Source organism: Rhinatrema bivittatum, chromosome 5 (genome assembly GCF_901001135.1).
Source record: "Rhinatrema bivittatum chromosome 5, aRhiBiv1.1, whole genome shotgun sequence".
Classification (NCBI taxonomy): Eukaryota; Metazoa; Chordata; class Amphibia; order Gymnophiona; family Rhinatrematidae; genus Rhinatrema; species Rhinatrema bivittatum.
The window spans coordinates 125,451,948-125,476,169 of NC_042619.1; the positions used below are offsets into that span (position 1 = coordinate 125,451,948).

The 24,222-nt window shown below is 45.8% G+C and overlaps 1 protein-coding gene across 2 annotated transcripts in view; it reads right to left on the reverse strand.

Moving 5' to 3' along the window:
* The window catches only part of LRRC63 (leucine rich repeat containing 63), a 149,678-nt gene that overhangs the window by 38,924 nt on the left and 86,532 nt on the right, over positions 1 to 24,222 (reverse strand). For both annotated transcript variants that reach the window (XM_029601724.1, XM_029601722.1), the window contains exons 7-8: positions 12,526 to 12,624; positions 4,655 to 4,791 (exon numbers count right to left, since the gene is read on the reverse strand). In XM_029601724.1, coding sequence (XP_029457584.1) covers positions 4,655 to 4,791; positions 12,526 to 12,624 — 236 coding nt within the window. The remainder of the gene's footprint in view (positions 1 to 4,654; positions 4,792 to 12,525; positions 12,625 to 24,222) is intronic.

Below are 24,222 nucleotides of genomic sequence, written 5' to 3' on the forward strand. Positions count from 1 at the left end.
CGCGCCGGCGCGCAAGGCCCTGCTCGCATAAATCCAGGTGGATTTACGCGAGCAAGGCTTTTAAAATCCGCCCGATAGTGAATTATCTACAATCTGGTGGGTTGCTTGACATGAAGCAGCATGGATTCACCACGGGAAGGTTCTGATTGATTTTTTTGATTGGATGGCTAGAGAATTGGATCAGAGAAGAGTGCTCTATGTGATTTACTTGGATTTTAGTAGAGCTTTTGACATAGGAGACTCATGAACAAAATGAGAAGCTTGGGAGTGGGTACCAAGGTAGTAGTGTGGATTGCAAATTGGTTGACTGACAGGAGACAGCATGTAATGGTAAATGGAATCTAATCTGAACAAAGAATGGTGTTAAGTGAAGTGCCACAGGGATCTGTTTCGTGACCGGTTCTGTTCAATATCTTTGTGAGCGACCTGGTAGAAGGGATAGAAGATAAAGTTTGTCTATTTGCGGATGATACTAAGATCTGCAACAGAGTGGACATGCCTGATGGAGTAGTGAGATTGAAAAGTGATTTAAGAAAGCTTGAAGAGTGGTTGAAAATTTGGCAGCTGGGCTTCAATGTCAAGAATTGCAGAGTCATGCATCTGGGGTGCGGAAATCCAAAAGAGCTGTATGTGATGGGCAGTGAAAGACTAATATGCACAGACTGGAAGAGGGACCTTGGTGTGATAGAGTCTGATGATCTGAAGGTGGCAAATCAATGTGAGAAGATGATAGCTAAAGCCAGAAGAATGCTGGGCTGCATAGAGAGAGAAATAACAAGTAATAAGAAAAAGGTGATAATGCCCTTGAATAGGTCCTTGGTGAGGCCTCACCTGGAATACTCTGTTCAGTACTGGTACCCGTAACTCAAAAAGGATAAAGACAGGATAGAGGCGGTCCAAAGAAGAGTGACCAAATTGGTGAGGGATCAGCATTGGAAGACTTGTGAAGAGAGGCTGAAGGATCTGAATTAGTAGACCCTGGAAGAGAGGGGGTACAGGGGAAATATGATACAGACCTGAAGATACCTGAAAGGTTTTAATGATGCACAATCGTCAAACCTGTTCTGATGGAAAGAAATCAATAGAACTAGAGGTCATGAAATGAAACGCCAAGGAGGAAGACTCAACAATGAAGGAATTCAAAGGGGCATGGGATAAACACTGTGGATCCCTAAAGGCTAGAGGAAGTAAATAATGAAAAGAGTGCATGGGGGTAACTGAGGGTAACTTGCTGGTGTGCAGTTGCTACCCTTAATACATAAGCTTTGATACTGTTAATGCAACTCCATCATTGTTCTCTGCTTCAATGGCAGTGGGAAAGGGGGAATTGGATTCAGATAGCAACCAATGAGGGCCCCAACGTTTACGGTTTGGGAAACAAATAAACAGGGGGGTAACTTGCTGATGTGGATTTTACTACACTTAATCACTAAGCCTGACACTTTTGATACAGCTCCATTATTGCTCTCTGCTTCCACAGCAAGGGTTAAAGGAAATTGGATTCAAACGGCATCCAAGAGCCCTGACGTTTATGGATTGGGAAACTGATAGGCATGAGGGTAATCTGCACAGCGCTGCAGATACTAGCATAAGCATAAGCTTGCTGGGCAGACTGGGTAGATCATTTGATCCTTTTTTGCCATCATTTCTATGCTTCTATGTTTATTAGGCTGAATATCCATCTACAAAGCGCTACTTAGCTGGATAAGTGTTATCCGACTAAGTCTAGATCTGCTGTTGAGCACATCTAGCTTAACTGATTAACTTATCCGGCTAAGTCTCAATATCGCTACTTAGCCAGATAAGTTATCTGGCTAAGTAGTGCACCCGATCCGCCCAATGCCTGCCCACAAGTTAGCCGGCTAGCTAGATAGCGAGATAAGTGATTTACTCTGCTATCTAGTGGCTGCTGAATGTAATTGGATATTCAGAGGCTGCTAGATATCTGGATAAGTCCTACTTATACAGTTATCTGGCATTTGAATATTAGGCTCAGACACCAGGAGGAAACGTTCACCATGTCCTATAGCAAAATGGGCCAAATATGACATTTAGAGATGGGATTTTTGTCAGCTAGTTGAGGAATCTGATTAGTTACCTCCCTTTTGGTACTTTACTGTGGTAGTACAATGCTTTCAATAGATCACCAGAGTACCCAGGCTACTAAGTGAGGCTCTGGTTATCCTGGTAGGCAGCAGTCTGGAACAATGATCAAATAGTTGATTCCAGTTGTTTATTCAAAGGAGAAGGTTTCAAATGAAGGAGAGCCTGCATAAGCCTTATAGTTAAAGTCCGAGTAGAAAAAAAGTTGAGAAAATATAGGAGAAAGAAATCAAGACTGATGCAAAAAAATGCAAATATCTCCTTGAACAAAGCCTTGCAGAGATCCAGAGTGATGCTGCTCCTCAGATGATGGACAAAATTTAAACTGAAGAACACTTCCATGTCACATGGGTTTCCTGCCATGCATAGTATAAGTTTTTACTGGCAAGCTTTAGATGCTTCTCTGATGAGATCCATGATTAGGTCACAAGGCCAATATATGTGCCTGCATTGAGGATGATTTTTGTCGGTGAATGAAAGTTATTGTGTAAGACTGTCTTGTGTCATTATTGCTATTACATTTTTCATGTTTTCAGTGTATAGGTAGCTGGTAGAAGAGAGCAAGTGAAGGGCCAAAGTTGGGCAGCATTTGTAGGGTTGAGATTATATAGTAGTATCGCGATTAATAATATTCACATAGTATTCAGTCAGTATAAAAAGTAAAGCAAAGGTTATGAAACACACAACTACTTCTTATTTATTTATTTATTTTTATATACCGGTGTTCGATCTGGAATATCACATCGGTTTACATTGCAACTGGGGTTCTAAGAAGTCGAGGCCTTCTTATTTTACATTGTAACTTCAAAATAATTCTTACAGTAAAATTTAAACTGAAAAGGGAATAACAGTATGTCCTACAGTGTATCTTATAGTATAACAACATAATATAATATAACTTACAATAAATAGGATATAACTTACAATGGATTAAAATGGAACAAAAGCAACATTGTTTTCAATGTCTAGTCTGGAGTAGCATGGAGAATAGCAATTTTATAGCAATTTTGACATTGAGTAGTACAAGTGTCTGTAGATTGCCATAGTGTAATTTGTAAAGTATAAATATGATCAAGAGATAACATTGCGGACATTCAAGTGGAGATGAGGTTGGTAATTGCTGTGTATGTGTGTGTGTTAATAGGTAGTAGGGAGTCTTGAAATTAGTGAGGAGTGTGAAGCTGTTGGTGGTCTAGGAGGGGTAGGAATGGAGGAATAACCAGAAGATCTGAGGGGGAAGTGAGGTTCATCTGAGTGCAGTTGGTAGATGGGCATTAGGTAGTTGTCAGGAAGGCTTTTTGGAAGAGCCATGTTTTGAGATTTTTTTTTTTGAAGGATTGCGTTGTTGGTTCCAATCTTAGATGTGTCGGTAAGTTGTTCCAGAGCGAGGGTCCGGCCACAGATAGAGCGCGTTCTCATATTGTGGTCAGGTGTGTTACTTTTGGTGAAGGAATTGAGATGAGTCCAGTGTTGGTGGAGCGGAGGTTCCTTTGTGGGCTGTAAAAATGGAGGGTCACGTTCAGCCAGTTAAACTTGTCATTGTAGAGTGCTTTGTGGATGAGGGTGAGGACTTTATATTGTATTCTGAATGGAATGGGTAACCAGAGTAGGTTTTTGAGGATTGGTGAGATGTGATCCGATCTTTTGCTGTGTGTGAGTATTCTTGCTGCTGCGTTTTGTAGCAATTGCAGTGGTCTGAGCGTGGTTGTTGGCAGGCCAAGAAGGAGGGCGTTGCAATAGTCAAGTTTGGAGAATAATAATGCTTGGAGGACTGTTCGGTAGTCATGGGTGTAGAGAAGTGGTTTGATTCTTTTTAGGATTTGAAGAATCCATCTCTTATTATTGTATTGATGTGTTTTTTGAGGTTTAGTTCATCATCTAGGACGATGCCTAGGTCTTTGGCTGTGGACACTATTTGATTCTCCATCTCGGATCCTGTGCAGTTTTGGATTAGTGCTATGGTGGATTTGTTTTTTATGTATGCAAAAAGAGTATGCAAAACCCTCACTGGTTGGTTAATTTCTGAATCTGTAAGACTATCATGTATTGAGGAAAACATTAAGCACTGAAATGCAATGTTCTTATTTCAAGCAATCTACAACACTCAATATTTAATTTGGGTGTTTCCTACTATATGGGATGACAATTCAGTTTGTACAAAAATACTTTAAGCATTAGCCACACTAAATAAGCTAAAAATAAAGGACTTGGGTTTTTTTGCAATACCTTAATAATAGGGAGAGAGGCTATCTAATTACTATGTTTTGCCCGCTGCTTACTTCAATGCATTTCCCCTTTTCTTTGTATGAATACAGTGGTTGAATATAAGGCAGATGATTTTTTTTCTACAAACACAAAATGGGAGAAGACCCTTTAATGTATGAACCCCAAGTTTAACAACTATACTGTGTTATGGAAATAACTATATACACTCTTTGTAAGCTAAAATCACAAGGTCAGGACAGTCTTAACTGTACATCTGATAACCTGAATTCTTGTTTGATCCTGTAGATGTTGGCATCTTTTCTCTTTGCTGACTACAACTGCTTACCCAAGTGGAAGGGAAGATATCAAGCAGAAAGAAATAACAAAGGTCCTGAGATTCCTGAGTCTGTGAATATCAAGAGGGATCTCTTTCATAGGATTGTTTCTTAGTTTCAGTACTTGCAAATTTTCAATATTATATACCTTAAAAACATAATAGAAAACATGCAGTTTTTCACAAAAATATAGGATTTTTCTATTCTTCTTATACAATGCTTCTACACTGTCAGTAACCAGCATAAACGAATGGTTCTGGAAAGCCTAGAGGAACAAAAGATGAAAAAAACCAACTGCAATAGTACTAGCAGTTAGGAGCAGGGCTGAATTTACCTGGTTGTTGCCACTAAGCTGTGGGAGATATGGGGTGGGCGATTCTATGGTACTTCAATGCTGCAGGCCCACTCCTGCACTTTTAAGGGAGTGGGTCTGATGGGAGGCTGCTGATTAGGCTGTACAGTGCTTAAGAAAGCTGACTGTTCTGAAGAGGATGTGCTCCCTTCTCTGTGGTACTCCTAGGAATAGGCCTATATGGTCTGGTGGAAAAGCCATGCCTGATTAGGAGTGTACAATTACGTTTATTGCAGAAGTGAAGCAGGGATATTTTAATCTAATTCACTTTCATGAATATCCCGCAAGATTTGCTGTACTTTATGGTGAAAACCTCAATGTAATTCTTCTTATAAATGCTGCTGTTTGCAGCATAGTCTGCTGGGGAGTGGTGGAATTTTGCTGCATGAGCAATTTTTCTCATGATTTGCAGTGGAATTTGCTGCAAACAGCAGCAGTACTTGGTTAGTAAGTCTTTCTGCAATGTGCATATTTACTACAATTTCCACAGATTTGCTTGCAGGACAAATTTTAACTTGCTTGTATATTCTCACTTTCAAGTTAACATTGGTTTTAAGTGCCTTTCAAAGTAAAACAGGACAAAGTTCTTGAGATATATAAATACCATCTGGAGAAATTATTTGTTTTCTTATGTCGCAAAATGGCTATTCAGGCCAGCCCAAGAGATAATTCTGCCCCAAGGAGATTTATTCCTGTGCATCATTTTTTGGACAATGCCAGGTTTCACAGAATAGAGAGGCCTCTACATTTAGCAGAAGTAAAATAATGAGGAGAACTCATAGACCTGGAGATGGACTGCCAACTGGCTTTTGAAGTTAACTGTCAAAGTCGAGTTGTTCCAATAGGATGCAATAGGGCTGATGTATCACAGGCTCAGAAAGGGTGGATCTATGATGCTGCTAACCCCATCAAATTTGCAAACCCCCCACAAATCCTAATTCCCATCTGTGCTCAAACTAGGTCATTGGGCTGAACTGAACAGCACAATTTTGCTTCGTCTTAGATGCACAAGTGCATTGGGAGAAATATAATTTGAAACTATGAGTTGTGCAGGATGAAATATTGTGTATTTGAAAGAAGGATTCTATATTTAGAGTCACTGCAGGCAAAATGTCTTCCAGAAAATCAAGGAAACCTCCAAAGAAACAAATATGTTTTTGTAAACATTTCTAAACTTTTAGGTTAGATTACATTCACAAACAAAACTAAAATGAACATACAACAGGGAGCATATTGTTGCGCGTCCCGGCCGCATCCGCTCCACGGCCGGCCCTGCTCACCTTGCTCTCCCATCCACGAGCTCCGGGCTCCCCTCCTCCGCAGCCGCAGCCAGTTTGCGTCTCCCCCGCTCTCAGTCTCCCGTACAGGCCTCACAGCGGAGCTCCCGTCAGGACTTCACATCCTCGGCGCGCACGGACGGCCAACCAGCAGTCCTTTAAAGGGCCAAGAGTGGGAAAAACCCGGGAGGCGCACACTGATGACATCACAGAACCACCATATATAAGGCAAGGCTCAGACCCATGATCCCTGCCTTTGCAATCGGGTCGTACACTCTGGTGTGGTCTAGTTTGCCTGTTCCAGTGTCTCCTATTCCAGCGTCTCCTGTTCCTGCATCTCCTGCTCCTTCGTCTCTCCATTCCTGGTAGTACCCTTCGGACTGATCTCATGGTACTGATCTTTGCTTGCTTCTGACCTCATCTGTCTGCTGCCCGGATCTTGACCTCTGCCTGTTCAATGACCATGTCTGTCCGCTGCCTGGAACTTGACCTCTACCTGACTTGACTACTCCCGGATTGACTAAAGGTATTGACCCCTGCTTTGGCTGACCATTCTGGACTGATACTCTGGCCTTGATCCTCGCTATCCACTTGGACACTCTCCTCTGGCCTCCTGCGACCTCTGGACTTCTTAGCCTGCACATCAACCGCGCACCCTTGTTCATGGTGGGCATGCCCCTGTGCTTCCTCTTAAGGAGACCCTGCAAGGCCCACTTAAGACCAGGCGACCCAGGTAACCAAGGGCTCAACCTGAGGGAACCCCAGGTTGCTATTAGTGAAGCTCCAGCTAGCCTCTGATTCCTCCTATGCTCTGCCTCCTGGTGGCAGGCGCTCTCCGGGTCCAATTGGAGGGCCATACCAATCCTGCACCAGGCCAAGGGTCCACCTCCAGCGCAACAGGTTGCCAAGCCATGGACTCGGTGGAGTCTCCCGCCATGCAGGCCATTCCTGGCATAGCTGCTCATATCCGAGAACAACAGCGAACCCTAGAAGCTTTGGCTTCAACTGTGGAAAGACTACGGTCTCAACTACAGGATCTTGCTATGGCCAAATCAGGGGTTTGGTTCAAACCCTGCCCCCGCGGGCATCATTGGTCCTTCCAGCTCCTCCCCATTTCAATGGGGATCCTTGCTTCTGCCGAGGCTTCCTCAATCAGTGCTTTATGCAATTCGCACTGCAGCCTGCATTGTTTCCAAGTGAGACCACCAAGATTACCTTCATCCTCTCACGCCTTAAAGGGAAAGCTCTGGCATGGGCTTCCCCACTCTGGGAGCATTCTGATGACATCCTTAATCATCTCTCCCACTTCATTTCCATTTTCAAGCGGACCTTCGAGGACCCCAGCCGACAGGCGATTGCGGGTCTCCATCTTCTTCACCTCCGTCAAGGCTCGCATTCTCTCACCGAATTCAGGGTAGAATTCAGGACTTTAGCTACTGAAATGGCCTGGAAAGAGAACTGCCTACTGGCAATCTATCTAGAGGGCCTGTCTCCTGCCCTCAAGGATGAGCTGGCTGCTCATGAGATTACCACATCTCTCGAAGACCTGATTTCCCTTGTCGGCAAGATTGACCACCGCCTACGCCAGCGACACCAAGAGGTAAAGGTCCTCTAACCTTCTGCCATACGCCCAGTTCGTTCTGCAGGCCTCCAGTTGAAGGCCTTACCAGCACTTCTTCCTTCACCAGAGGAACCGATGCAGATCAATCGTGGGCGCTTGTCTCCTGAGGAGCGCCTCCAACGAAAGAAAGAAGGCCTTTGCCTATACTGAGGTGGTTCCAGACACCTTCTGCAATCCTGCCCCATGCGGCCAGGAAACTACAAAGCCTAAGCCTGGCGGGGGTCCCGAGCTTGGGCACTACTGTTACTGGCCCCCAATTACTACTCCCTGTGTCCCTCTTTAGGGAATCTCACTCTTTTGCCACTACCGTACTCATGGACACTGGGGTGAGTGCAATTTTATTCTGGAGGACATCGTCACTCTACTCCAGATCCCACTTCAACCTCTGGAAGTGCCTCTCCGCATCACATCTATCCAGGGAGAGCATCTCACTGGACGCATTACTCATTGCACTGTGGCTTTCCGCCTCACCGTGGGAACCCTCCATGAAGAGGAAATTTCGCTATTTGTCTTGAAGCGTTCCACACACCCGATAATCTTAAGACTTCCATGGCTCCAAGCACAAGCACCTCATTTCAACTGGCAATCCCTGCAGTTAATTCAGTGAGGTCCCCAGTGCCAGAACTGCTATCTGCTACAGGTGTCTCCAGTGGTCACCATTCTGAACTCTGCAACTTTTTCCAGGTTATCTGCTCCGTATTCTGACTTCAAAGATGTGTTCTCCAAACAAAGTGCTGACATCCTGCCTCCACTCCGAAAATTCAATTGTCCCATTGAGCTCCTACCAGACACCATGCCTCCTAAGGGCAGAACCTACCCCCTCTCACTTCCGGAAACCCAAGCGATATCAGAATACATTAAGGAGAATCTAGATAAAGGATTCATAAGACCCTCCGATTCCCCGGCATGAGCCGTATTCTTCTTCATGAAGAAGAAAGATGGCAGTCTACATCCCTGCATAGACTACCATGGGTTAAACGCCGTGACTCGCAAGGATCATTACCCTCTGCCCCTCATCAGCGAACGTTTTGATCGTTTACAAGAAGCCCAGATCTTTACAAAGTTAGATCTCCGAGGGGCATACAATCTTGTACGAATCCAACCAGAGGAATCTGGAAGTCCGCCTTCAATAAGAGGGATGGCCACTACGAGTACAAAGTAATGCCTTTTGGACTTTGTAACGCCTCTGCGGTCTTTCAGTGTTTGATGAATGAAATCTTCCGGGACCTACTATACTCATTTGTTGTGGTATATCTGGACGATATACTGATCTTTTACAAAGACCTGAAGTCCCATCGTTCACACGTTCAGACCATCCTCCAATGCCTCAGAGACAATCATCTCTATGCAAAGTTAGAGAAGTGCATTTTTGAGCAAATCCGCCTTCCATTCCTGGGGTACATCATCTCCAACCGTGGCTTCACCATGGATCCTGAGAAACTTCAAGGTATTCGAGATTGGCCCCAGCCAGTAGGCCTCTAAGCCTTACGAAGATTCCTTGGGTTTACAAACTATTACAGGAACTTCATCTCTAACTACTCCGCACTAGCTGCTCCACTCACGGCCTTGACTAGGAAAGGTAGTAACCTTCAAGTTTGGAACCCCAAAGCTCAATCTCCTTTCCATGCCTTGAAAGAGGCCTTCTGCACCAGACCATGTCTATGACACCCAGATCCTAACCGCCCATTCATCATCAAAGTTGACGCCTCCACTATTGGGGCCGGGGTGGTCCTGAGCCAATATTCTTCCAAGGGGGTCTTAGTACCCTGCTCCTTCTACTCGCACAAGTTTTCTGCCATGGAGCAAAACTACACGATTGGGGATCGTGAACTCTTAGCTGTGAAATTGTCCCTTCAAGAATGGCACCCCTGGTTAGAAGAAGTGCAACATAAATTCACGATATTTACAGATCACAAGAACCTCGAACACTTAAAGGAAGCCCAGTTCTTGAACCCAAGAGAGGTCCGCTGGGCGCTGTTCTTCAAACGATTCCACTTCGAACTCCACTACCACCCAGCAGCGAAGAATACCTGAGCGGATGCTCTCTCTCGCTCCCTTGAACCAGAAGATACGCCCGAGTCTCCTAGACACATTACAGATCCAGCATGCATATCCCTCGCTGTTACCACCACTGTACCATCCAGGAAGACGGTGGTCCCACGCTGACTCTGGGAGTGCGTCCTTCGCTGGGCCCACAATTCAAAATTGGCCGGCCATTCCGGCCGTGCTCGGACCCTCGAGATATTAAGAAGACACTACTGGTGGCCCAGCATGGTTAAAGACTCCCGTAGTTATGTGGACTCTTGTCCTATCTGTGCACAGCAAAAGCCCCCGACTGGCCATCCATGGGGACTCCTCCAACCTCTTCTGGCTTCCACCGAACCCTGGTCAAGCTTCTCTACTGACTTCATCGTCTAGGTGCCCCCCATCAAAGGGCAACTTGGTCATTTGGGTTGTTATTGACCGCTTTTCAAAGATGGCACATTTTATTCTACTTCCAAGCCTCCCCTCGGCTCCTGAACTGGCAAAACTCTTCTTAATCCACATATTCCACTTATATGGGTTACCCAAAGAGATTGTTTCTGATCGAGGGCCACAATTCGCCGCCAAGTACTGGCCGTCACTTTGTAAAATGTTTAATAATACTCTGACTCTGACGTCGACCTACCACCCTCAAGCGAATGGACAAGCCGAGAGGACAAACCGCTCCCTGAAAATATTCTTAAGATCTTATGTCAATGATCTACAGGATAACTGGGCAAACCTCTTGCCATGGGCCAAGTTATCCCACAATACGCATGTCACCTATGCTACTGACGCATCACCCTTTTCTGTGGTCTTTGGCCGCCAGCCATGCCTGCCTCTACCTGTGCCACTTTCTGTTCCCTCACCTGCAGCACAGTCTACTGCACAGACAATACGGCAAATATGCAATCAAGTCAAGGAAAGACTGACCCAGGCGGCCGAGTGGGCCAAACAATTCACGGACACTCATCGTCGTACCGCACCCCTGTTCTGGCCAGAAGGTTTGGTTGAGCATAAAACATATCAGGCTATGCCTTCCCTCACAAAGACTGGCTCCTAGGTTCATCGGACCCTTTCCGATTATCCGGCGCATAGGAGCGGTCACATATCAGTTACAGCTCCCCGCTTCCCTGGGGATTCACAACACGTTTCACGTGTCCCTTTTAAAGCCGCTAATTCTGTCTTGGCCTTCCCGAAGGCCTCCTGCACCTACTCAGCATGATACTGAACACCTTACAAGTAAAGGAAGTATTGGATGTCAGACAACGGAAAGGCCATTGCGAATATCTCCTGTCGTGGGAGGGCTTCGGACCGGAGGAGAACTGGTGGGAGCCCTCCCACATCTATGACAAGGATCTCCTGTTGGAATTCCATCGGGCTCATCTTGAAAAGCCCAGGCCGGTAAGGGGGAGGCCTAGAAGGGGGGTACTGTTGCGTGTCCCGGCTGCATCTGCTCAGCGGCTGGCCCTACTCACGAGTCCCGGGCTCCCCTCCTCTGCAGCCGCAGCCAGTTTGCGGCATCCCTGGCTCCCCTGCTCTCAGTCTCCTGTACAGGCCTCACAGCAGAGCTCCCATCGGGTTCCAACTCCTTGACGTCCTCGGCCCCGCCCCTAGGCACGTGCGCAGCCAACCTGCAGCCCTTTAAAGGGCCAAGTGCGGGAAAACCCCGGGAGGCGCACACTGATGACATCACAGAACCACCATATATAAGGCAGGGCTCAGACCCATGATCCCTGCCTTGGAAATCGGGTCATTTATTCTGGTGTTGTCTAGTTTGCCTGTTCTAGTGTCTCCTGTTCTAGTGTCTCCTGTTCCAGCGTCTCCTGTTCCTGCATCTCCTGCTCCTTCGTCTCTCCATTCCTGGTAGTACCCTTTGGACTGATCTCACGGTACTGACCTTTGCTTGCTCCTGACCTTGTCTGTCTGCTGCCCAGATCTTGACCTCTGCCTGTTCACTGACCATGTCTGTCCGCTGCCTGGAACCTGACCTCTGCCTGACCTGACTACTCCCGGATTGACTAAAGGTATCGACCCCTGCTTTGGCTGACGATTCTGGACTGATACTCTGGCCTTGATCCTCGCTATCCACTTGGACACTCTCTTCTGGCCTCCTGCGACCTCTGGACTTCCTAGCCTGAACATCGACCGCACACCCTTGTTCGTAGTGGGCACACCCCTGCGAGACCCTGTGAAACCCACCTAAGACTAGGCGGCCCGGGTAACCAAAGGCTCAACCTGAGGGAACCCTGGGTTGCTATTGGCGAAGCTTCAGCTAGCCTCTGTCTCCTCCTGTGCTCCGCCTCCTGATGGCCGGTGCTCTCCGGGTCCGACCGGAGGGCCGTACAAACCTGCTCCAGGCCAAGGGTCCACCTCCAGCGCAACACATATAAGACAAAATAATACAAAAACTCTATACAGTACGTAAATACAACATAAGATTAGGTTTTCATGCTGCACAACATACAGTTCACTGTGGTAAAGTACAGTTCATTATTGCTAAGGCTTAGCTTGCCACAAAAAATTGAAAATTATGTTCTGCCACATTGCAACATCATATCATGATTAAAATTCCTGGAGACATAGACAATGTCCATGGTAGTTGCTTACCTGTCTTGGAAATTGTGCTAAATCATTGAATGACAGGTTAAGGTATAATAAGTTATTATTTAAAGGTGTCAGATCTGGAAGTTTATTCAGGAAATAGGCCTGCAAAAGAAAAGACTTTTCTATTAACATAAAGGAGAAAACAAGAACTACCAATAGTCGGGAAATATATATTGCTGGGGAAAATGTCTTTAATTTAATTCAAGATCTCTAGCCTGCCTTTCATGTTGATTTTGCCTTTTTCTTTAAAATTGGCTATATTGTCAGAAGGAGGGAGTTGGACTCTTCCTCTCTTGGAGACTGAGAAGAATGGAAAAACAACCTTATATTGAAATGCTTGATACTGAAGTCCATGAGGAAGCACCTCTATAACACTGAACTCTCTGTGAAAGTGCGATAGTATTGCTGATGGTATTACCCAAGAAATGATTCATTACTACCAGCAGCATTCTTCTGCTCTAGATGATACATCCACATGCGTCTCTTCTTCAAATGTTCTCATCTGAAGAAGTAACTTACTTACGGCTCGATCCAGTAAGGCCGCGGTAAAAACAGTGAGGTAGTGTCAGGCGCACCCTTCCTCCCCGCACGCACAGTTCTCTTCACTAACTCCCCGATACTCTCCTCTAATCGCATGCAAATGCATGCCGCGGCTGTGAAGCGTTAGGGAAGGGTTATGCCCGCGCAACCCATTTTACTGTATAGGCGCTGTAACAGCGCCTATACAGTAACCTGGGTGCGCTGGTACCTGTCATTTCAAATGACATTTGAAATGACAGGCACCAGGAAGTGTAAAAAAGTTTAAAAAGTGTAAAAAACAAAAAACCTGTGTGTTATATAAAAAAATAAAACAATTTTAAATACCTGTCGGAGGGCCGTGGGTCCAGGCGGCCGGTGGGCGGCGGGCAGCCATCAGCGGCATCCGGTAGTCCCTTCTCCCTTCCAAAATCGCCAAAATCGCCAAAATCGCCAAAATCGCACGGGCGGGTCGGCAGCGGGGGGGGGGGCGGCAGCAGGATCCGGGAGCGGCGGGGAGGCAGCAGCGGGGGCCGGGGGGGCCGGGGCAGCCGCAGCGGGGGGGCGGCAGCAGGGTCCGGGAGCGGCGGGGTCCGGGGGTGGCAGCGAGATCCGGGGAGCCAGCAGCGGCAGCATGTTCGATCGCGCAGGCAGGTAGGTGGCAAAGTAAAGATGGCCGCCAGCACGGGAAAATCGTGCAATTGGCCGCTGAAGACGTGACGTCACACCCCGTGACGCCAAACGTCGTGACGTCACGTCTTCAGCGGCCAATTGCACGATTTTCCCGTGCAGGCGGCCATCTTTACTTTGCCACCTACCTGCCTGCGCGATCGAACATGCTGCCGCTGCTGGCTCCCCGGATCTCGCTGCCACCCCCAGACCCCGCTGCTGCCTACCCGCCGCTCCCGGATCCTGCTGCCGCCCCCCCCCCCCCCCGCTGCCGCTGCCCCGGACCCCCCGGACCCCGCTGCTGCCTACCCGCCGCTCCCGGATCCTGCTGCCGCCCCCCCCCCCCCCCGCTGCCGACCCGCCCGTGCGATTTTGGCGATTTTGGCGATTTTGGAAGGGAGAAGGGACTACCGGATGCCGCTGATGGCTGCCCGCCGCCCACCGGCCGCCTGGACCCACGGCCCTCCGACAGGTATTTAAAATTGTTTTATTTTTTTATATAACACACAGGTTTTTTGTTTTTTACACTTTTTACACTTACCATAGCAGGCCCGAGCCTTGCTACTTTTTCGTTTGTTTTTTTTTGCCCTGGTCCCGTCCGGTCTCCTGCAGCCCCGTCCGGTCCGGACGGGGCTGCAGGAGACCGGACGGGACCAGGGCGGGTAAGCAATGTTTTTACCCTACACTACACTACACTAACTCCTACTAGGGGGAGGCGGTAAACTAGCAGGTTAAGGCCGCGGCAGAACAGCGGGTTACGGAGGAGATAATATCAGCGCCCGTTACAGTATCGCAGGGGAATAGCTAATTCCTTCATTATACAGCTTTTTCGTTCATTTACATGCCGGGTGCGGAAAGGGTTATGCGTCTGTTTTCAGAAGCGATACGGACGCGTGAAACTGGACACTGTATCGCCGAACTGCCTTGCGCGCCCGAATTGTGCGCTACGAGCACGTTACAGACGGGCAATCCTCGAGCGGACGATACTGGATCGAGCTGTTAGTATCAGGAATTGTTATGATAGTCAAATAAAAGGTATAACAACCTGCAAATCATTCCTTTTTCTCTGGCACCAATAATGCTATAAGATCTCTGTACTTCATTAACCAGATTTAATTGTACCATAAAATATTGCTCAAAAACAGCACCACCCCATCTCCCTTTTCTAACATGTCCTTCTTTTCTCATTTGCTGCTCTCATCTCCACCAGTTGGAATTCATCTCCTAATTCTCTCTCATCTTCTTTTCTAAATGGCTTCATTTTTTTCTCTTTCTGTTGCGGTCTCTACCGCTTCCCCTCTAGCTGCTATGCTTGGGGCTCACCTCCGACGGGGGGCACGCCGCGTCCGCGGCTTCTCTGGGCCTCCAGGGCGTCCGCTATTGTTCGATCAGCTCGCTGCTGCCACGCGCGCGCGCAAGGACGCGCATTTTGGACGCATGGCAGCCGGAAGTCTGGTCCCGCCTGGGTTAATGACGCCACGCCCCAAGCCCGATTTAACCAGCATTCACCTGCCTTCTCATTGCCTTGCAACGAGGGTCGCTACTGCTAGTAGTTCTTAGTTGCACTTCTGCTGTCCTGCTTTCCGGTTGACCTCAGCTTGTTCCTGACTTCGCTTCTGCCTGCCTTGACCTCAGCTTGTTCCTGAATTCGCTTCTGCCTGCCGCCTGCATTGACCTCAGCTTGTGCCCAACTTCGCTTCTGCCTGCCGCCTGCCTTGACCTCAGCTTGTGCCCAACTTCGCTTCTGCCTGCCGCCTGCCTTGACCTCAGCTTGTGCCCGACTTCGCTTCTGCCTGCCGCCAGCCCCGACCTCCGCTATTCCTGAGACTGCTGCTTCAGCTGCCAGCCTGACTTGGGTTCGTCTCCATTCCTGCTCGCCTCCTGTTCCAGCTCCGTTGCACACTACAGACTCAAGTCCTGCCTTCTACTGGTCAGCCCTCTACACGCTACAGACTCCGATCCTGTCTCCTACCTGCTCCGCTCCACGGGTTACTTCAGACCCCGGGCCTGTGCTCAGACTGTTTCCTTTCAATAGGCCAGGGACACTCTCTGACCGCTCTGCCTTCACCAGGCCTTCCAGGCCCCTGTTTACTGGACTCTGTGATTTACCCTTGCCCAGGCATCCTTGCAATAGAGACTGTGCTGTGCTCCTAAGTCCCAAGGTTCTAGGACCCTACGGGCTCCTCCTGGGGGGTTCCTGGTTCCCGGGTGAAGACCTTTGCCTGTGGCTCCGCCTCCCGACCTACTCTGCCTTCAGGGTAGTTCGGCTCAAGGGTTCACACCTGGACTGCAGCTTCTCAGACTGCAACACTTTCACCCTATTTTAAATCAGTGCTGTGCCCCACCTATAGCTTGTGTAGTCACATTCTTTCACCTTTATTTAATGAAACCCAACTTTCTGTATAGCTTTCTTTTTTTTTTGCTCTGCCATGTTTATGCTTACTCTTCTCAACTCATACATATTAAACCTAATTTCTCAAATGCTTCTTTCTATAATGGCCCTGCTGTAAAGTCTGCCTTTCCAATGTTCGTTGCATATTATTAATTAGGCAGGCTTGAGGAAGCAGTCTGATCAACTAAGAACATGAAAGGGTTAATTTTGTTTCAGCCTACTTACATTTTCAATTTAATACATTAGTTTTTCATACTTTCCTTTTGAGAACTATCCCATCAAAACTACCTGTACACAATTTCACCTGCTAATTTGCATACAGGATTTTCCTGAGACAAGTTATACCTATACTTTTGAAAAATGCAAATGAATGGGTATAGCCCTGGTAACGCCTCTGCTTGATGCAGATAAACGTATATGCATACAGGTTATACTTGTATATCAGATGGGCAATTTTACAATGGAGAGTTACAATGGGCCAGTTCCGCAACTAAAGCAATATTTTGCATGCAAATTACTCTCTTGGAGGGCCTATATTTGCAAATTTTAGAGGTATGCGAAAATGATGCAGTGAAGTACATCCGTGTTAATATCTTTTTTGTAGCATAAAACTGCTGCAAGGTTTGATACCTTCAGATATTTGGCTACTTAAATTATTTTGTTAAACACTACATTAAGATTGTGATAAATATATATAAATATATTCTGTAGCACAATATATAAATATATTCTGTAGCACAATACCATATAAGTTAGAGCATGCTATATACTGACGGTGTTAAAGGTCTAAGGGGGTCATTTCCAATAGCTTTCGCACGTGAAAAGGCACTTTTCACGTGCGATAGGGTGATCCAGGTGGAGTCGACCCCGGAAGAGGAGGAGTCGGGGTGGCGCTGGGACAGATGCTGCAGAGACATCGCTGGCGGCGAAAGGTAAGGACCCTTATCGTCGCCAGTTTCGCGCCAAATAACTATACCTTTTATGGTATATATGGTATATAACTATACCTTTTATGGTATAGTTATTCGGTGTGAAAGCCGGCAGCCAGCGCACTCCGGCTTTCGCAGTCCCCCCCCTCCCCCCTCCCCCGCTTTGCCTCCCCGACCCCTGGTACCACGCGAATAGTGAATCCAGGCGTAAGTCATCCCTAGAGTTTCTAGATCTTATAATTCTGTGAGCTAATCACGTGAAGAACCAGGAACAGGGAGAGCAATTTTATAACTCTGCACAATGGAGTAAATCTGCATATCTGCTATGCACAGACTTTAACCCAAATTTTCAAAGTGAATATATGTGCTTAGTTTTCCTTTGAAAATTTGTGGGTAATTGGCCGGGTACACGATTAAACTCACCGATACAAACTTGTACTTGCTCTTCAGAGGGAATAAGTTGTGAGGGATAAGTTATGCACATAATTTTAAAATCCAAAAGTATGCGCATAAGTTCCAATTCCATCCCAACCTCAGCTCCTGAAACACCTTTCCCCAGTTAGAATAAAAACATGCACATAATTGGGTTCCACTGGTACTTCTGTGCGAACTGAGCCCAAGGCTATTTTAGAACAGCTATTTACATGAATAAAATTCAACTCATAATAATTAGATTTATGTGACATTTCCTTTTGTGAAAATTAAACCAGATGATAAGTAAGATATGTGGAAGACCAAGTGAAAGCTTCATGTAAGCTGTTTTGAAAGATGTAGTACTATAGAAAAGTAGCTCAAATGTTGTAAATAAATCATGGCTAATATTACTCAGGAATTCAGGTTAGGCATGGAGATAATGGACTAATAAAGACAAATAAAAACAACTCTTTGCAGATTTGCATTAAATTCATGGCATATTCAATATAAAATTTGATAAAAACACTGAAAAGCAGTAAAACTGTTAGAAATGTTTTCTATTGACAAGTAGAGCTGAATTAGTCATGATACATGGGTGACATCATCCAACAGTGTCAAATAGATCCTTCTCTCTAGCTTGGTAAGTTTTACTACTGAGCATGTGTGGGAGTTCTCATGCACACGCTGCCTCGTGAGGCCCTCAGTCTCTTTCTGTCCATACTACTGCACAAATGTATATCCTACCTCTCTTTAAAATGTATTTCGGCAGAGTCAGGTACTGTCGATGCAGGAGGTCCCAGCATTGCTGTCATAAAAGTCTTCAGGGCCATGGACATGACTATGCTACACCAGTGAGATGACTCATTGCAGTACCTGCAGGGATCCTGTTAGCATCCTCCACTGAAGGTGCCAAGTCTAAATTACCAGGGACATCTTAAGGGGTCCTTTATAATGGACCTTACAAATTCTTCTGTCCAAAGATGGAGGAAGATTTCTCATCAGAAGGAGTGCCTTCCACTTCCATGCCAAAGACTTCTAGGGATACTGGATAAGGGAGGTAATCTGCCTTAGTTGGCAATCTGTTCCCACTGTGGAGAAATTCCAGACAGTAGTCAGAGAATGATTGGAGAATAGCCCTCACCCAAGACTCTTCCCTTCTGGGACCACTAGGTTTCCTGCCTCTATTGCAATCTTTTTCATGAGACAGCGTCCCTCTACCATTAGGCTCTGAGGAAGGGTCTGTGGAGATTCCCTCAGCCCCTTTATCTGACCTGCCAGAGCTTTCGTTCCCATCAGCAGACTCTCATTCTCCAGAATGCTGGAAAATTTGGGAAAGGTGAGTGGATTCAATATCTGGAGGGATATCATTTCACAGTGATCTCGGTACATCACATTCACAGGGATCTATGATGATAAGACATGCTCTCCATGGTAAACTGATTTGTACAGAATTTCCTGGTTTTGGGGTATTCCAACTGCCATTCCTGCCCAAGTGATGTAGTGGTCATTCAAGCAGGCAAAGCAGTTCCTTTATTTTTCCAGCACCCTGCTAGGGAAAGATCCCCAGCATTTAAGAAGGAAGTCTTCCAACAGTCCACATGGAATGTTCCTTTTGTGATTCATTTACTTGTATGGTCCAGTATTTACATGGCTGTGTCATCTATCTGAAAACCATCGTAGCTTACTTGGGGGGGAGCATTGAAGCTATCAATGTGCTGTTAAGAGTCAACAATCTTGGGGGCTTATGGTCAGTTGAGCTCATGGTCCGAGGATATTCTCTAGGGGACAAGACCAGAGTAACTATTGCCTAGATTAAGAAGTAGCACATGACTAAAAAGATAGGACGTGTCACTTGTGATGCATCTATAGCAACTTCTAGTCAAAGGCCACACTTTTGAGAGTCATCTGCTCAAGGCCCCACATAGTCTAAACCACAGCCCAGTTTTTTGACAGGCCTAGGATCTCAGTCACCATCTCCACCAGTAAAAGGAAGTCTCCAGCTATTCTTTGACAATTGAAGGAAAGTCATTGAGGACCACTGGATCCTCCAGATTGCAGAGTTGGGCTATTGTTTATAGTTCTCCCATCTGCCATTGTTTAGTCCTCAATTCAATCCATTTCAATTGATCCAATTTCTTCTGGAGGTAGAGTTACTCCTTCAGCCACAGGAATTAGGGCCTATTCCTCCTAAGGAGTGTAGAAAGAGGTCTATTCCTGCTACTTTCTCATTTCCAAAATCTTTGGGGGTTGGGAAGGCTGAACAGGAGATTTGGGGACAAATTCAAGATGATGTCATCCACATCCCCCTGCCTTCTTCAAGGCAGGACACTGGAGGTACACTCTGGATCTGAATCAATCTTTCTCTGAGGTTCTAAGTTTTGAGGTCTGGCTAACACAAGGTTTTTCAATTCATAATTGACGATAGTGTCGATACATCACTAGGGAATAGTCATCTGGATGGTGATCATACCATCTTGGCAGGGGTCCTAGGCTCTCTGAAGAAGTTTATTCAACTCCTTCAGCCCTGAAACTTTTTAGCTTTGAGGGGGGATGGATTCAGTGGAGGAAAGAATCCTCCCATCAGTCTCTTGGCAATGGTCCAGATCTTGCTGACCACAGACCAAACCACTGCCTGAGCAATACTTGTTGTTTTAGGTCTCATGGTGGCAACAGGGCAATTAGTTTCCTGAGGTGCCTAAACATGAGAGCTCTCCAGCGGGGCCACAGCTCTTTCTGGGTTCAGTTACATCAACCATTTCTCACTCCAAGCTTGTTCCTCTGGAATTAAGTCTTCCCTACATTAGTGATTATTCCCATTGGTCCTGGAAGTGGGTTCATCACTTCAGATTCTGGCTTATCAGGTATAATTGGTTCTTCTCACCTCAGGGAGTTTAGTTGGAAACAGAATATTTTCCTCAGATAAAACTCTTAGCACAATGAGCCATTTAGATGTTCTCTGAGAGTGTTCTTTCATCTAGTGCAAAGAGCATTCTAATCCAAATCGATGATCAAATAGTCGTCTCTGGAAACAAGAAAGTAGACACATAATTTGTGACCCTCTGCCAGGAGTCTGAAAGGTTTTCAGAATGGGCTCTCAGTCATGAGGCATCCCTTCAGGAAATAAACCTTCTCAGAGTTTCTGACATGTTAGCGAATCACCTCCACAAGATCGTCTGACCACAGGTGTGATCTTTGGACCAGGAAATGGCTAACAGATGGTTTGGCTTTTGGGGGACGACCAACAATAGACCTGTTTGTATCAAAAAGTGACAAGAAAGTTTAAAAGGTTTCTTTCATTCTACTATAACCCTTTTGTTTGGATTTTCACTCTGATGGGCACACAAAATAATTTCTCTGGGAGCTATCTTCTTTCACCACTTCCCCAAATTTACCAAGTCCCAAGGAATGGATTATTTCTATGGATGAAAGTCTTAATCTTTAAGGCCCAGGTGGTGTATATACAGTATATCCCTTGGATATGTGTACCGACCCTTTAATTATGTTAATGCTGTAGGCTCAGGCAGGACATGATATGGGTGTTCAAATTAACTTTATTTTGATTTGCAAAAATTAAATAAACATCCAATCAATGTGTTACTTGTACTTCACATCAGTGGTCAATCTGGGGCATACATGGGAAACACTCTCTTCTTCCCTCTGTCCAGGTTACCTTTTCACTACTCTCTGGGAACAGCTCACTCCTTTACTTGTTTGAGTGGACAGCATCCCATCTGGGAAGAGAACCCTATTGAGGGGTTCCCCTTACTCTTGAAAATGTATAATACTTGTGGTCCAACAGAATCTCGGAAGTCCCCAGCTTGTGTACTGCGTTCACCAGGATGGAGTTGGGGTCCCCAATTGATCTTGAACTCTTCTCTTTTGAATTTTCTTTGCAGTTGACCTCTTAGAGAAAAAGGTCCTTTATTCAATTCCAGCAGATGTCTTGTAGCCCAACCACACACTGAGGAGGGATGGTACATAATAGAGATATGAATCGGAACCGGAATCTGATCGGTTCCGGTTCCGATTCAAATCTTAAAATTTTTATCATCCGGCCTGATTGGGTTTTTGTTTATCGGCTGTGCTCGATCCGATCAACAAAAACCCCACCCCGACCCTTAAAAACTGACCCCTTAGCTTCCCCCACCCTCCCGACCCCCCCCAAAAACGTTTTTAAATTACCTGGTGGTCCAGTCGGGGTGCAGGGAGTAATCTCCCGCTCTCAGGCCATCGACTGCGCTAATAAAAATGGCGCGATGGCCCTTTGCCCTTACCATGTGACAGGGTATCCTTGCCATTGGCCGGCCCCTGTCACATGGTAGGAGCACTGGATGGCCGGCGCCATCTTTAAAAATGGCGCGGGCCATGGCCGGCCATCCAGTGCTCCTACCATGTACAGGGGCCGGCCAATGGTACGGATACCCTGTCACATTTATTTATTTATTTTATTTTATTTATAGTTTTTTATATACCGCCGCTCATCAGAGATATCACGTCAGTGTACAGAGAACAGGAACTTACGCCGGAGCGTTATACATTTAACAATGGTTAAAATATAGGTAATTGAACATAAAACAAGTAGGAGTAATTAAGTCAAAACAATCATTTAGGAGCGTTATACATTTAACAATGGTTAAAATATAGGTAATTGAACATAAAACAAGTAGGAGTAATTAAATCAAAACAATCATTTAGGTGCAACTTAACTGAACTAAGTTAAACAAAGCTGGAGAAAATAGGGATTCTAGGAAATTTAGGTATGAGGTTAGGGAAGGATAAAGAATGGTAAGGGCAAAGGGCCATCGGCGCCATTTTTATTAGTGGAAGTGGATGGCCTGAGAGCGGGAGATCGCTCCCCGTGCCCACACTGGACCACCAGGTAATTTTAAAACGTTTTTGGGGGGGTCGGGAGGGTGGGGGAAGCTAAGGGGTCAATTTTTAAAGGGTCGGTAGGGTTTTTTTTTATCGGGCCATCGGCGCCATTTTTATTAGTGGCATCAAAATGGCACCAATGGCCCGAGAGCGGGAGATCGGTCTCGGGGCTTCCACTGGACCACCAGGTACTTGTAAAAAGTTTTGGGGGGGTTCAGGAGGGTGGGGGAAGGTAAGGGTTTAGTTTTAAAGGGTCGGGGTGGGTTTAGGGGTTGTTTTGGTGTGCCGGTTTTCCCGCCCTCCCCCCAAATCCCCGATTTACGATTTTTCACGATAAATCGGGGGAATTTCTATTGTATCGCAAACTCTAACGATTTTTGACGATTTAAAAAATATCGGACGATTTTTTAAATTGTCAAAAAACGATTCACATCCCTAGTACATAAACCTCACCAAAATGCAACTCTTAAACATTCAAAAAACTTTACCACTGGGTGAGAAGTCATTGTAGTCTTTTTACTGGTTAGAAAAATATATACAGGTCTTTTCCCTCCTATCCTTCGGTTATGGGGTTTGCCTCACTGGCTGGATCAGGATTCATCCAGGGCACAACCAAAACTCTGGAAAAACGTCTTACTAAAGTCCTTTCTAACCACAGGGCAGGATAGCCCTTACCAGGCAAGGTATGCACTGGAACTGAGCAATCTTCTAATCCAACAAACAGCACAGCAAACAGCTCCTTACCCTTTAAAACCAAAACTAAACTGACCACACACACTAAAGATTGATTTCCCCTCCCCACCTTCTGGACAAGGACTGAACCATTGCAGACATCCTCAGGGGAAAGTGTTTCTGGAAATGGTCTGTCCCATCACCTATCATCTATGAGGCAGGGATCTATGGCCATCTAATGGGAGATCAAGGGTTCCCCACATTATGAAGCAAATACAGGACCATTCTGGATGGATGGCCCAGAATGCACTCTGAGGATAGGGCAAACTTTATCCTCATCTCTCCAGCATGTCTAAATCATGGAGTAGTTCTCCTATCTCATCCAATTGTTAATCCACCCTCTGATTATTCTGGGAGTTGGTCCATTCCTGCTAATGCAGGAGGAGGATTGTTTATATCACCAAACGCTCTCACTCAATTTTCTGTCATAGAGGTTGAGCGCTCAGTAGTTTCATCTTTATTGCTTCCCAAGGAATTTAAGAACTCCATGGTGTTGGCCAGGAAGTCATCCATTGTTTGGATTTAAATGGAGAGTTTCACTTGGTGTCAGGCAGATTCTCCGTACCCTTTCACCTATGGTTGTCAGTCTTTCATCGGGTTTCTTAACTGCATTAATAAAAATGCACTTTGGTGCCATTACCATTTACCACAATCAAATAGGAGGACAACCGATTTTCCTTTTTCCCTTTTTTTTTGTAAATCTGTTTTATCCAAATCACAGAGAAATAACAATACAGTCTTACCTCAACCTTGACAATGACATCAGCCAAGAATATTAATACAAATACTCAGACTACCTGACCACATAGAAACAAGGAAAAAGAAAAGAAAGAAGAAAAAAACCCCCAGAACAAATTATTCTCTGAGATTTGTTTACATGTCTCCTGGAAGGGAGGATTCAATATAAACCCACCCCCAGACAGATCCCTCCCTCACCCTCATACCACACACACACATCCATACATACACATACATAACACACCTAGCTGATTCTTTACAAACTTTTTAAAACAGTTTAATAATTTTCTCCCATAAGGGGAAATACCCTCTCAGCATGAGGTGTTGCTTAGGGTGCTTTATAGACTATCGCCTCAATAATTCCAATTGTGCCATCTGTAACATTAAATCCTTCATGCCCCTACAGTGGGTAGAATCTCCGTTTTCCAATGGAGTAAA